The following is a 12,223-nucleotide window of genomic DNA, read 5'->3' on the forward strand; positions in this document are numbered from 1 at the left end:
CTGGGAGTGAAGAGAGAGGACACTGTCCCCATTTTGTGAAGAGACTTTCTCAGAGCACACATTTTTCCCAAGTGCCAGTTCTCTACCTGTCGCAGTCCCAGATGAAATTTTCAGGTTGAGCAGATTCCAGCCTCTCCCCTGGGATCTCCTCATCTCCAAAAAGTGTCATGTGTTTAGCACTGTTTGTTGCCTGATTACTTCATACCGTCACACTGATGTCCAGCAGCCACAATTTTGTTCTGCTAACCTGAGCTTATGTGATGGAAGCCAGCCAGCTGTCCCCAGCCATGTCACTCTGCTCAGCATGCCCTAGTGACACAGCTCAGGGATGCACATCCACCAAACTTAACTGGAGTGGGGAGGGAAAGCAGGCTGCACTTTTCAGAGCAAGCTCAAATCCACACACATCAAACCCTTTCCCTCTCAAGTCAGGAATAAACCCAGCTTGCTGAATGTAAATTCTCCCATGGAGCCTAATGGGAGCCAGCTGGGCATCCTTCTCTATCCACGTGGCTCCTGCATGCTGCACCAGCCTCCTTCCTCTCCTTTCTGTCCTTCCTCTCCCTTCCTGGATGCTGGTAAAACCAAATGATGTTATATATACAGGATTTACAGCAGCTAGCCTTCCCCCTCTCTTTACACATAAAAATGCTTCCAGACTCCGAAGAGATGAGTAACTGTGGCAAGCTCTGCCATGGCTAGCTGGATATCCTGCCTGACTCCTGCCAGAGAGCTGTGGCTAAATGAACTCATTTCTCTAAGGAGAGGCAGTGGCATAAAAGATGCAGTGTTTGTCTGATATTTTCCATCAGGGCACTGGAGCCTGATTCAGTGGAACCCATCTCTTCTCATAGGAGCGTGGGCTGGGATCATCTTTCAGAAGTCATTGCTTCTGAAGCTGAGAAATGAGGTCAGAAATGTGGGAAAGCCCTCAGTAATTAGAGAGATCAGTCAGGGAGCAGTTGATTTCTAGGAAGCGCCCCTCATTCCCTGCCTGACCAGCCGTTGCCCTTGGTTGTGTTTTGTCTTCCAGCACTCTGTCCAAGTGTTGCCATGCCACGGTGGCCCTGCTGTACCCGTTCACCTGGCAGCACACCTACATCCCCGTGCTGCCGCCCTCCATGATCGACATTGTGTGCTCGCCCACCCCCTTCCTCATCGGCCTGCTCTCCAGCTCCCTGCCCCGCCTGAAGGAGCTGCCCGTGGAGGAGGTGAGTCCTCATCCCACTGGGACTCAGTCCTGTATCCCCACTGGGAGTGAGTCCTGCATTCCCACTGTGGGTCATGCATCCCCACTCTGAATGAGTCCTGCATCCACACCCTGCTGAACTCGAGGTTCTTCCCTGTGGGCTGAGCTGTTTTCTGTCAGCTGGCAGTGCCAGGGAGCAGAGCTCTCATCCTCTGGCTGCCATGAGTGTGGGGTAAGGGCAGAGCTGGGTGTTCCCCCAGGCAAACAACGGTCTGTGCTCCACCTTGGCCACAGCTTGGGAAGGCAGGGGGCTGGAATCTCCAGCTGTGGGTAGGAGATGGTTTTATTACAGTTTATATTGGTTTCTGCATGGTGCTGTCTAGGAGCTGCATGCAAATCCTGTCAGTCTTCAGTGTGATTGCTGCAGCCTGGCCAGGACAGCTGCCCCTCGGGTTAACACAGGTGCCTCACAGTAGCAATAAATAATTAAGAATTGGATTTCTGAGGCACAAGGGTGAGCACAGCAAGGCTGAATCTGATCTCTGCCTCCCAGGAGACAGCAGTGCAGCACATAGGGAGAAACGATGAAGCTCTGACCCTGCTGGGTGGTAAAGGAGCAGAGGCCCAGGCCTGGAGCACAGCTCCTGCTGTCCAAGCTGTGCTGTGGTTTGCAGTGGCATCCCTAGGAAGCCACAACATGGGCTGTGCTCCTGGGTCATGCTGGGTGCCTCCTCCAGCTGCAGTGGCGGGTAGGAGGAGCAGGAAAGTGTTTCCTCCAGAGCAGTTACAGATTAGGATAAACTCTGATGGTGGAAATAATTACTTCCCGTTTTGATTCTTGCTCTTTCCTTCTTAGGTCCTCGTCGTTGACCTTGTAAATAATCGGTTTCTGAGACAGGTGAGCAGAGCTAATTCAGAGCTAATTCGTTTTTCTCCCCTTTTTCCTCCATAACTTACCTCCATCTGTGTTTGCTGACCTGCCTGGGTGGATCAGTTTCTCCCCACTCAAAAACTGAGGCAGGGCTTGCAGTGGGCAGCGTTACAGGGGTTGCTGTGTATATATGTAACATCTGCATCCCAAACCACAGCTGTTGAGGACTAAATCATTGCGAATTACCTCTTTCTCTTTTTTTTTTAGAGGGGAAAATGGTGGCACTTGGGCACTATAGGTCCTCAAGTGTCATCCTCTAAGGCAGAGGACAGAGCTGGAAAGCTTTGGCTCAGCACTGTCTGCTGGGAAGCAGTGTGGGTTCTTGCAGCCTGTGTCTGTCAGTTCATCTCCCACCACATACTCAGCCTCTGCCCTGAGTGGGAGGAGAGCCTTGATGGTTTTTTGAAATCCTTACTGCCTCAGGAGCTTGGGGTTCCTCAATCCAGTCCTTGCACTGGATGGGTTAGAGGCAGGAAGGTGGTACGTGGGAGCCTGTGTGTTGCTCTGCAGGCAATATTGCCTGCTGATTTTCACTTCCCTTTGTTGTGGAAGGAGGAGTGGGAAGAGGAGGAGGAAGGGAAGAGGATAAATGAGCAAACATACTCCTGGCCCAGGAGGCTCTTTTTTACCAGAGCTTTTTGGCAGATCACTGAGCAGTGCTGGCAGCGTGGGTCTGTGCAGGGGCTCAGCCCCCTGACTCAGCTGGGCTGAGTGCTCCTCCTACTGCTCCCCTCACTCAGATGGGCTGAGTGCTCCTCCTGCTGCTCCCCCTGACTCAGATGGGCTGAGTGCTCCTCCTGCTGCAGGGAGCAGCATGTGGGAGAAGGCCAAGCCCTCCCACAGTCCTCGCCTGCCAGCTGCCTCAGCTCTGGGGTAATACTTTACCTTGCACCTCTCTTCTGAAGGCTTCAGCTGAATCAGCCAACTCAGCCAGGGCTGGTAGGAGCTCTGCAGAGTCACTGGCAGTTCCTTGGCTCCTATGCTGCCTGGGAATTCCTTATGCCTGTGTAAGAGGTTTGGTGACTGAGCAGAGGCTCTGCTCATTGGCCATATGCCAGCATTGTTCACACACCTCCTCTTTGTGGCAGGGCCAGTGCTCATGGGCAGATGGTGAGGCCAGGGCTGAGCCCTGCCCAGTAGCCTCCAGGGTCAGACATGTAAAATTCCTCCAGAAAAGGGGAATATTTAGGAAAACACACCTCCTTTCTCCTTCCTCTTGTGCTTCTTGATAGTACTGCGCTGGGTGGTGCTGGGAATGTGCCAAATGCATTACAGTTACGTCTCTCCTCACAGGTCATTTCTAGTGCTCCCTCTGCTGTGCTGGGGACAGGGTAGGAGATGGTTTTGTCCCAGCCCCAGTCCCTGAGGAGGTGGCTCTGTCTTACAGATGGAAGATGAGGACTCCATCCTGCCCCGCAAGCTGCAGGCCGCCCTAGAGCACATTTTGGAGCAGAGGAATGAGCTGGCGAGCGACAAGGAGGAGGGCCCTGTCAATGGCAAGCAGGGTAAAGCACAGTGCCTTTCAGCTGAAAACCATGTCTTTTCCTGCCCCTTTCTTGTTTGTCACTTCTTAGAGGGGAACTAGGCTTGTACTGAATTTAACACCACAGGTGTTGGAGGTAGATCAGGATTTTGGTTAAGCTATGTAAAGTATTCCAGCGCACAGGGACAGTTCTCTGTGTGAAGGGCAACAGCACTTATTTCTTCCCAGCTCTGGCCATGTTTCCCTTACACTCCTTTTCAGAGGGGTTTCATAGGCTTTCATCCCACTCTGCTGCTGGCCATGAGTGATGCAGGCTCCTCTAGGGGACAGTCACCTGCAGAGCTGCAGACTCAGCAGTGACCATGTGGCTTATGGTGACTGGGCTGGGACAGCTCTCTTGGGGACAGTATGGGCATCTCCTTGGTGCAGAGGAGCCTGGAGAATGCGCTGGTTTTGGCTAGGACAGAGTTAATTTTCTCCATAGCTGGTGTGGGGCTGTGTTTTGGATTTGTGCTAGAAATGGTGTTGATAATGCAGGGATGTTTTAGATGTTGCTGAGCAGAGCTCATACTGAGCCAACAGCGTTCTGCCTCTCATCCCACCCCACCACTGAGTGGTCTAAAGGTGCACAAGGAGTCGGGAGGGGACAGAGACAGCTGACCCCGAAAAAACAAAGGGTTCCACATGGAGTCATGCTCATGCCCAATAGGTTCCACATGGAGTCATGTTCAGCATATAAAGCTGCAGGAAGAAGAAGGAAGTGGGGAGACATTTGGAAACAGGGTATTTTGTCTTCCCAAGGCATGTGTGCTGGAGGCCTGCTTTCCTGGGCAGGGCTGAACACCTGCCTGCCCATGGGAGCTGCTGAGTAAAACAATTATTTTGCTTTGCTTGCATGCAGTTTTATATTCATCCATTAAACTCTCTATCTTAGTCCATAAGTTTTCTCACTTTTACTTTTCTGATTCTCTCCCCCATCCCACCAGAGAAAAGTGAGCACCAAAATAAAGCTTGGTGTCTTTCATAGTAGCAATTTGGTCTACTTCCATGACAAGCACTTCCTAGGATGCTGTCTCTCTTGAGCAGCTTTTTCTTCTCAGGCTGGATCTGAAAAAAAAATTTTATCTAGAGATTTTCCTAGCACATTCTTACAGCACTGTCCTGAGCACTGCCTCTTTATTTTTTCCCTAGAAACCAGCCCTTTGAACGAGGTGGTGTCCGAGGCCTTTGTCCGTTTCTTTGTGGAGATTGTGGGCCACTACTCCCTGTTCCTGACGCCCACGGAGCGCGAGGAGCGGGCCCTGCAGCGCGAGGCCTTCCGCAAATCCGTCTCTTCCAAGAGCCTCCGGCGCTTCCTGGAGGTCTTCATGGAGACCCAGATGTTTGGGGGCTTCATTCAGGAGCGAGAGCTGCGGAAGCAGGGGGTCAGAGGTGAGGGGCTCCAGCTGGGCTCTGGAGGCTGCTGCTGCTCCTATGAGAGCAGGGACAGGCTCCCCAGCCACCACCTGCATGCCCAGCTCCGTGCCTGGAGGCTGCAGTGTCTGTACAGGAGCACCAGAAGGGAATCTGCTGGTTTCTGGATGGGGTTGGGATTGCAGGCATCTTTCACCCTTGCAGTATCCTCCACGTGTGCCACTTCCATTCCACGTTGAGTTCCACTGCTGGAGTGACATTTATTCTTGCAGTCCCTCATGCCTTCTTCCTGTGTCTGGGGGAAAAATGAGCTGGATTGGTCATGGTTCTTTTGTCTAGTAGAAAGCTTGGATGTTCATCTCCTTCCCACCCTCCCCTTCACACCTGTTATCCCACAGTCCCAAGGGCTCTACTGGCAGCTAAAATTTCTTGTCCCTGCTGCTACTGGTGCTGGCTTAGCAGCTTCCTGATGAGCATTAATAAGCAGGGAATGCTTGAATAGGTGGCTGAGTAAAAGAGGTAAATTCTGCATGATGATTCCCCAGATGATGTCACTCCCTGGGCTTAGCTGTGTTCATACCAGAATGAAGGGAGGTACATTCTGTACCCTGAGTGAGGTACAGCAGCTCCTCTTGAGTGGGGAGGGAGGGGGCAGACCAAAGCTTCTGTGCCAAATCTGGCCTCAGCTGATGGAGGAGGTGGGGTGAGTTGTTCTCTCTCCTGTGCAATAATGTGTGGGTAAGCTGAGACAGTACATTTTCAGGTGGGCATTCCTACTTAGATTTAGAGAGACACAAAATAAAAGCTGTTGATTTCTGTCTTTCTGCAGGTCTGTTTGAGGTACGGGCTCAGGAGTACCTGGAAACACTTCCCAGTGGGGAGCAGAGTGGAGTCAATAGGTTCCTGAAAGGCCTAGGTAAGGAACCAGCAAAACCCTTGGCTTCCCAAGGGCTGGGCTTCTTGTTGCCTTGCTGCCCAGGGGTGACAGAGCTGGTGACTAAGTGTGGCATCCAGTGCCTGGCCATGTATCCCTGTGCTGGCACGCTGTTGGCTCTGGCCTTGGTCAGTCACTGTCTGGAGGCTGGTGGAGAACCAAAGGCTGGGCCATGAGCTGAATCCATGTCTTCTAAAGGAGACAGGTGGGTGTAAGGAGGCAGTGGAGCAGCCAGGGACTTGGGGACGGTGAATGCAGGTCCTGATGGGGGCATTGACAGAGATTTCATTGCCTTCAGGTTTGCCCTTAGGGATCAGCAGTGGGAACTGCCCAGGGATATTCTAAGAGTCAATCTGTTTTCCACTGTAAGGAGAGCTAGCCAAGAGCTGAAGACTGAGGTTAGAAGTCTTTGATAAGACATCAGACACTGTGACTGAGTTTGATCAGGTGTTAAGATCACATCCCCTGATCCTCTTGTCTGTTCTTGGCCATTTAAGAGCAGCAGTGCCTGAGGGGCTGGTGTGCCCTGGACAAATGGGCTCTGGAGGGTGTGCCTGGGAGCTTGCAGGGTCTCAGCCTGCAGCACTGCTCCCAGGGAATGGGCAGAGTTCTGCAGGCCCCTGCTTCCAGCTTTGCAGAGCAGCTGGCTGTGGACAAGGAGCCAGGGATGGCAGCAGGGCCAGTGCACTGCACAGGACAGAGGTGGTGGAAAATGACCTTGTTTTGCCTGTTGCTGTGGAGAGTCCATTTTCTTTTTTCTGTCTCTTCAGGCAGCAAAATGAAATTCCTCCACAAAAAGTAAGAGCGAAGCACATCCTCATTCCACAGAAGAGAATGGCTTTACCACTTAGCAGCAATAAATCAGACTCCTCAACCATTCCCATTGAGCCAGCAGCCTTGGGCACAGCTGCACAGAGCCGTGGTGCTGCAGGAAGGTGGGATGGCTGCAGCTGCCAGGACAGGCTTCTGGATGTCTACAGTAGCAAGCACTGGACCAAGCACTCTCTCTGAACTCTGCACTAGCACGTTGCAGGCATCCCCGTGGATTGGATCTCTTAGCTAGCCAATTCTTTATTTGGTTGTATTTTTCTATTTATATTGAGGTTAGAACAGTTATTAACCGATGACTCTTGCCCTGCCTCCTCTCTGCCTGGTGCTGCAGGAGGCCAAATGGGGATTCCCATGGGACTGAGCAGGCAAAGAGGGCGTGGAGGGGAAGGACAGAGATGTCTGCAAGTAGGTCTCTGCAAAGCAAGGACACTGAGGGCTGCAGGGATGATGTGGACTGACCAGGAGGAGCTTCCAAGCAAGGGAAAAGGGTGAGGGGGAACCACTAAACCTACTGAGGATTTGATGGGCCAGCCAGCTCCCTGGTGGCTGTACCGAGGAGTCTTGGCACGAGGAGAGGCCTTTCCTCATGCAGTGTAATTAAAAGCCAGTTGTGTAAAAGGCACGTGGATCCATGGTGTTTTCATGGAAAGGGATAAGCTGTGTGTGCCCACCATGCCACCTAGCCAAGCATGAGCCAGAGAGGACATCAGGCAGCTGGACCCTTGCCTTGGCCAGGCCCTCAGCTTCCCTGTGAGTCTCAGAGGCTGGGTGGCCTCCATCCCTCACCTTACAGCTTTCCAGGAGAGCCCAAGGTGGAGCTCACCTGCAGGATCTTGTCTGGGAGAGCTTCCCAAAGGTCAGATGGGCTCCCCTCTGCTGTCATGGGTGCTGCTGCTGGGAAGCATAGCTGGGAACAGGCAAGGGCAGAGTGTCTGCTACTGCTGTCTTCTGTGCTCCTGCTTGGGGAGACCCCACTCCTCTGCCTGTGGGGACCTCCTTCAGTGAGGAGCTGTCAGGGGAGGTGAGTGGAGCTGGAGGCAGGGTGAGGGCTTTTTTCCAGCTGGTGTGAAGGCTGTTACACTTGCAGTGCTTGTGAGGGCAAGAGCACCTGGAGCATCCTTGAGTCTACTCTTGGGAGGAGTCTCTGTCCCAGCTGCTGTGGGGCTGCAGGCTGAAAGCTGCATATGGGTACCTTTGCTGCAGCTGTGCTGTGCTGGGCTGCACAGGACCCCCAGAGGCTTTGAAAATGATCCCTGTGGTCCATGGGCCTTGCCAGGTGAGACAACCTTTCTGACCAGCACTGGGGTTCAGAGGATCTCACCTGCATTCCACACCAGAGCAGAGCAGTGGGTCCAGTGCTGCTCTGTGATGCTTTTGAAGCCATGCAACCAGGCAGGTTGGGCAAATGGCTCTGGGTGGCCCTGCCTGAGCAGGGGCATGGCCCAGGTGACCCCCATAGGTCCCTTCCCACCCCAGCCTCTGTGTGGTGAGCACAGTAATGCTGGACAGCTGTGGTGTCACACCAGGCAGGAGGCAACACCTGCAGCTCTATGCCTCCCAAACCTCTGTGCAGGGACAGAGGAAGCAACAATAGAGGGGCTCAGAGAAGCCAGCAGCATTTACTCCCCTTCCCCAGCCAGGGTCAGGCTCCCTCAGAGGTGACCAGGTGTGGGGGCTGCCCCTTGGGTGTGCTGAACAAAACTGGTGCCACTTCACTGTCACAGGAGCTGGTGGTGGCTCACTGAATGAAACTGCAGTGGGGTTTGAGGTGAATCAAATGCTGTGCTTTGGTTCTTGTTCTAGAAGGGTTTTAAATGGAAACATGGAGCTTTGCAAAGCTGGGGTCACCCCCACACGTGTAAAGGTGGCCAGGATGCCTCCAAAGCTCTGTGGGATGCTAAATAAAGCTGATCTGTGGCTCAGCTCCAGCCTTCAGAAGTAGGTCTCCTACATGGCCCCACACTGCCAAGCCTCTCCTGGGGACTCCACATTCCTCTCCTCAGTGATGTTTTCAGCAGCATGGGACTTGGCCTTCCTTGGCAGGAGCTGTGGTGAGGAGCAGGGAGGGATCCCAGGCTACCCAACACTTAGCTCTGCTTGAACTGGTGTGTGAGCATGCTGAGATGCTGGCAGCTTTTACTGCACTATCTTAATGGCTCAAATTAAAAAGGGCTGTGAAATAGCCCTATTTGCCTCATTGGGGAGCTCCAAGGGGGCTCTGCCAGCACACGGCTCCATGACCACTCACTGCATTTATTGTCTGCTCTCAAGAAAGTGGGAATCAAGCCTACATAGTGTACAAAACCCAAAGGGGACGTTAAAAAGCAGGAACAAGAGAAGTACAATGAAAGAAGTATTTACAACTGTGTCATTAAGGATTTAAAATGCAACTTGGACAGGAAGTGTTGATCTCCAGCTGCAGGACAGCCTCTTCAGCTTTAGTTTGAGCTATGCTGCTCCAAGATGAGCTTGACTCTCCATCTAAGGGCTCTGTATGCTTTGGAGGAAGCCACCTGTAAGGAAAAGCCATAAGACCATCTGTGCTGGGTGTGCCCATGGGTCTGTGTGTCCTGTGGAGGCTGCCAGCAGCAGGTGACCAGAGAAGACCATGAGCAGAGCACATTCACTGGGGTATGTTGCCCTATATGCTATACACACAGACTGTACAGTACAAAACCATTAAACTTGCCCACTTCACCTGCCAGGGTGGTTTCCTGCACCAGAGCTGGGTCTCTGTGTTTAGTGGCCTTAGGTGAGTTTTTACTCCATGACCATGTGTACATGGGTGTAGGCAAACGTGCTGAGGGAAGGGGCCAATCTGGGGGCAGGATGGATGTACCAAAGGGTGCTTGAGAATCAGGACACTGGTTAAACATTAAAAGCTGTGATCTCTGCTCCCTAGCAGTTCTTGCCTAGTTAAACAGCTCTCACACACCAATGTGAGCAGCTCTGCAGGGCCCGTGATGTGCAGGACTGCACTTGCTCACTCCCAAGCTACTGACTAAATTCCAGGCTCTGTACCCCTCCTTGGTTTTCCAGCACAGGCTGTTGGTGTCCTGCAACAGCTCAGGACACCTGTGAAATCCCAGCCCTCCCTGAAACTTTTGGGAATGCCCCATCCACCATGCAGTTGATTCTGTAGCTACTGCTGGCAGGACAGACAGCCCTGGGCAGTCAGGAGACCAAACCCAGCCCTGCAGGGGCAGTCAGGCTTGGGCTTGGAGTGCAGCAGCCAAGGGGGTGTGTTTGCACTTTGCAGCACGTGGGGATCCCTGGTGCCCGTTGCCAGGAGATGAGAACTCACCTCTCTGCCTGGAGACAGCCTTCAGGTGGCAGGTGGCAGCGGGCAGCTTGCAGGTGTAGAGCCCCAGGCAGCCCCCGCAGTCAGAGGGCTTCTGGCAGGGCCGGGACTGGATGCTGGGGCAGGAGTGCTGCAGGGAGAAGGGAAGGGGTGGCTGCAATGCCTGTGGCAGCCAGGACCAGCCCAGTCACAGCTGCATCATCGCTCTGCAGTCACAGCACAAGCAGCTCGCCAGGGTCAAGAGCAGCAGCTTCACTGCAAGGAGCTGGAGTAGCTGGGGCCCAAGGAAGGGCTCCAGGGGCAGTTCATTACTGGTTTTGGCTGGAAGCACTCTAAGCTGGCCACCACAGCCACAACACACCCCTGAGTGCCTCTGCCCTTTTGCTGTGGTGGCACCCGCCCCAGCTGAGTGGCATCTGGCACAGCATCACCCAGCACTTGTGGTTAAGGCAAGGTCTACTTGTGTGCCACCAAAGTGTGGTTTGGGTTTGCTAAAGGAGAAGTTGGTTACTTGTGGGATGCTGTGCTGGGCCTGTGGAGCAGATTTCCCATGGGCAGAGAAGGGCTGTGCCTCCCTCAGGGCAGTGCTGAGAGGGGCTGTCCCCAGCAGGGCATCAGGGCATGGTGCCCCCATTGCAGAGCTGGCAGAGCTCTGTTAGCACTGCAGGGAGTGAACACTGTGGGGAGTGTTCCCCTCCTGTTCCTGAACCCTGCAGGGGCTGGGGCTGGAGCAGGACTGTCCCTGCTGCTCTGGGGGCAGCACATGGGGACAACTGCAGCCAGACCTGCGCTCTCCTCCTGAGCTGCTCACAGCCATCAGCTCTGCTCTAAGCTGTGCCAGGTACCAGCTGGGATCTGGGGGTGTCCCTGCCCCACTCCCTTCCCAGCACCCAGACCCACGCTGTGTTGAGAAGCCATGTTGTGAGTGGCACCTTTACATGCATCTTAAGAGGAATGGCCTCGAAAACACCTTTTCTACCTGGTGTTTGCAGGATCATGGCATGCTCAGCATGTCCTGCTGTCCTGTGTGATCCTGACTGGTGCCCCTCTCATCCTGCAAGCCCCAACCCAAACCCTCTCCCTCGCTGTGCTTACCGTGTCGCTGTTGAACTTCCCGTAGTCCTTCAGGTGCTGGCTCAGCCTGGCCGTCCTGCTGCGGGAGGGCTGCAGGGGGAGCCTCCAGGGCTTGCCAGAGGCAGCCTGCTCCCCACTGCCCAGTAGAGCCCCGGCCGTGGCCTTGCTGAGGGACCTGGAGCTGGGCTGTGCCTCTCTCATCACTTTCCATGCACTGGCCAGAGGGTGGCTCCTTCTCTCTGAGCCCTGCCCAGGCAGCTTGTCCCCTCCATGTCCAGGTGGCCAAGGGGCTTCTCCAGGGAGCCCAGCCTCTGCCTGCTTCTGCAGAATGCCAGCCTGGCTCCCCAGGACCCCAGACAGTGCTGGGGCTGGGCAGAGCAGCACCAGGAGGAGCGTGGTGACTGCCAGTGCCTGGACCTTCATCCTCAGGTCCTGCCTTTGCTCAGGGTCCTCCTGCCTGGACAAGGCTCTAGGAGTCAGTAGCAGAGGTGGAAGCTGCTGCTTTCCCCTGACTCTGGATGCAGCCAAAGGAGTTTTTATAGTGCAGGGACGTACCCTGGGGGCACAGCCCTGTTCCCCCGCCCCTGCTGTGTCCCACCTCCAGCTTGTGAGCAAACCCAGCTGCTTACATGGGCCCCAGTCCCCCTCCTGTGTGTTCCCAAACATCCCAGCACCCTTCTGCCACAGCCAGCCTGTCCCTGCTCAGGTACACACATGGGTGCATGGCATCTAGCACAGAATCCTTCAGCTGAACCACAGCTGCAAACAAGGTTTCAATAAAGGAGAACTGATGGTAAATGTCTGTATGTCTGATGGAAAGGTGGGAAGGAGTTGCTATGAGGCTGGTGGAGTAGCCTCAGGTGGAGGAAAGGCACCCAGTTAATGCCTCCATCCATTCCAGTGGAAGCTCACTGGTTAAACAGCAGAGCCCACCCAGGAGAGTGGTGTTAGAGCTGCTCTGATTAAGCTTTGGTTGACCTCAGTGCTGTGTCAGACACCAGGGAGCTGCTCCTCAGCCAAGGGGTCTGACCGTGGATAAAAAGGAGGGTGGGTCTGTACTCCAGGTT

At 54.1% G+C, this 12,223-nt stretch overlaps 2 protein-coding genes across 3 annotated transcripts in view; one reads left to right on the top strand and one right to left on the bottom strand.

The window, feature by feature from the left end:
• DENND2A (DENN domain containing 2A) overlaps positions 1 to 7,399 on the top strand; it is a 57,469-nt gene extending 50,070 nt beyond the window's left edge. For both annotated transcript variants that reach the window (XM_074539098.1, XM_074539099.1), the window contains exons 15-20: positions 1,034 to 1,211; positions 2,046 to 2,087; positions 3,508 to 3,625; positions 4,795 to 5,034; positions 5,846 to 5,932; positions 6,721 to 7,399. In XM_074539098.1, coding sequence (XP_074395199.1) covers positions 1,034 to 1,211; positions 2,046 to 2,087; positions 3,508 to 3,625; positions 4,795 to 5,034; positions 5,846 to 5,932; positions 6,721 to 6,752 — 697 coding nt within the window. In that variant the 3' untranslated portion in view covers positions 6,753 to 7,399. The remainder of the gene's footprint in view (positions 1 to 1,033; positions 1,212 to 2,045; positions 2,088 to 3,507; positions 3,626 to 4,794; positions 5,035 to 5,845; positions 5,933 to 6,720) is intronic.
• Positions 7,400 to 8,672: 1,273 nt separating this feature from the next.
• Positions 8,673 to 12,130, bottom strand: LOC141728767 (uncharacterized). Its single transcript, XM_074539123.1, has 3 exons — positions 11,178 to 12,130; positions 10,086 to 10,212; positions 8,673 to 9,294 (listed from the first exon to the last, which is right to left on the bottom strand). The coding sequence occupies exons 1-3, from the start codon at positions 11,820 to 11,822 to the stop codon at positions 9,263 to 9,265; spliced, it is 804 nt and encodes a 267-aa protein (XP_074395224.1). The 5' UTR covers positions 11,823 to 12,130; the 3' UTR covers positions 8,673 to 9,262.
• Positions 12,131 to 12,223: the final 93 nt, after the last annotated feature.

Source organism: Zonotrichia albicollis, chromosome 4 (genome assembly GCF_047830755.1).
Source record: "Zonotrichia albicollis isolate bZonAlb1 chromosome 4, bZonAlb1.hap1, whole genome shotgun sequence".
Classification (NCBI taxonomy): Eukaryota; Metazoa; Chordata; class Aves; order Passeriformes; family Passerellidae; genus Zonotrichia; species Zonotrichia albicollis.

Bases quoted from the DNA above. Each gene is read 5' to 3' on its own strand.
- LOC141728767 (XM_074539123.1), bottom strand. From the start codon at position 11,822: ATGTTTGGGAACACACAGGAGGGGGACTGGGGCCCATGTAAGCAGCTG. The intron at 10,213-11,177 runs GTAAGCACAGCG...TTCTCCCTGCAG, and splicing joins GGAAGTTCAACAGCGACACG to CACTCCTGCCCCAGCATCCA. The intron at 9,295-10,085 runs GTGAGTTCTCAT...TTTTCCTTACAG, and splicing joins GGCTGTCTCCAGGCAGAGAG to GTGGCTTCCTCCAAAGCATA.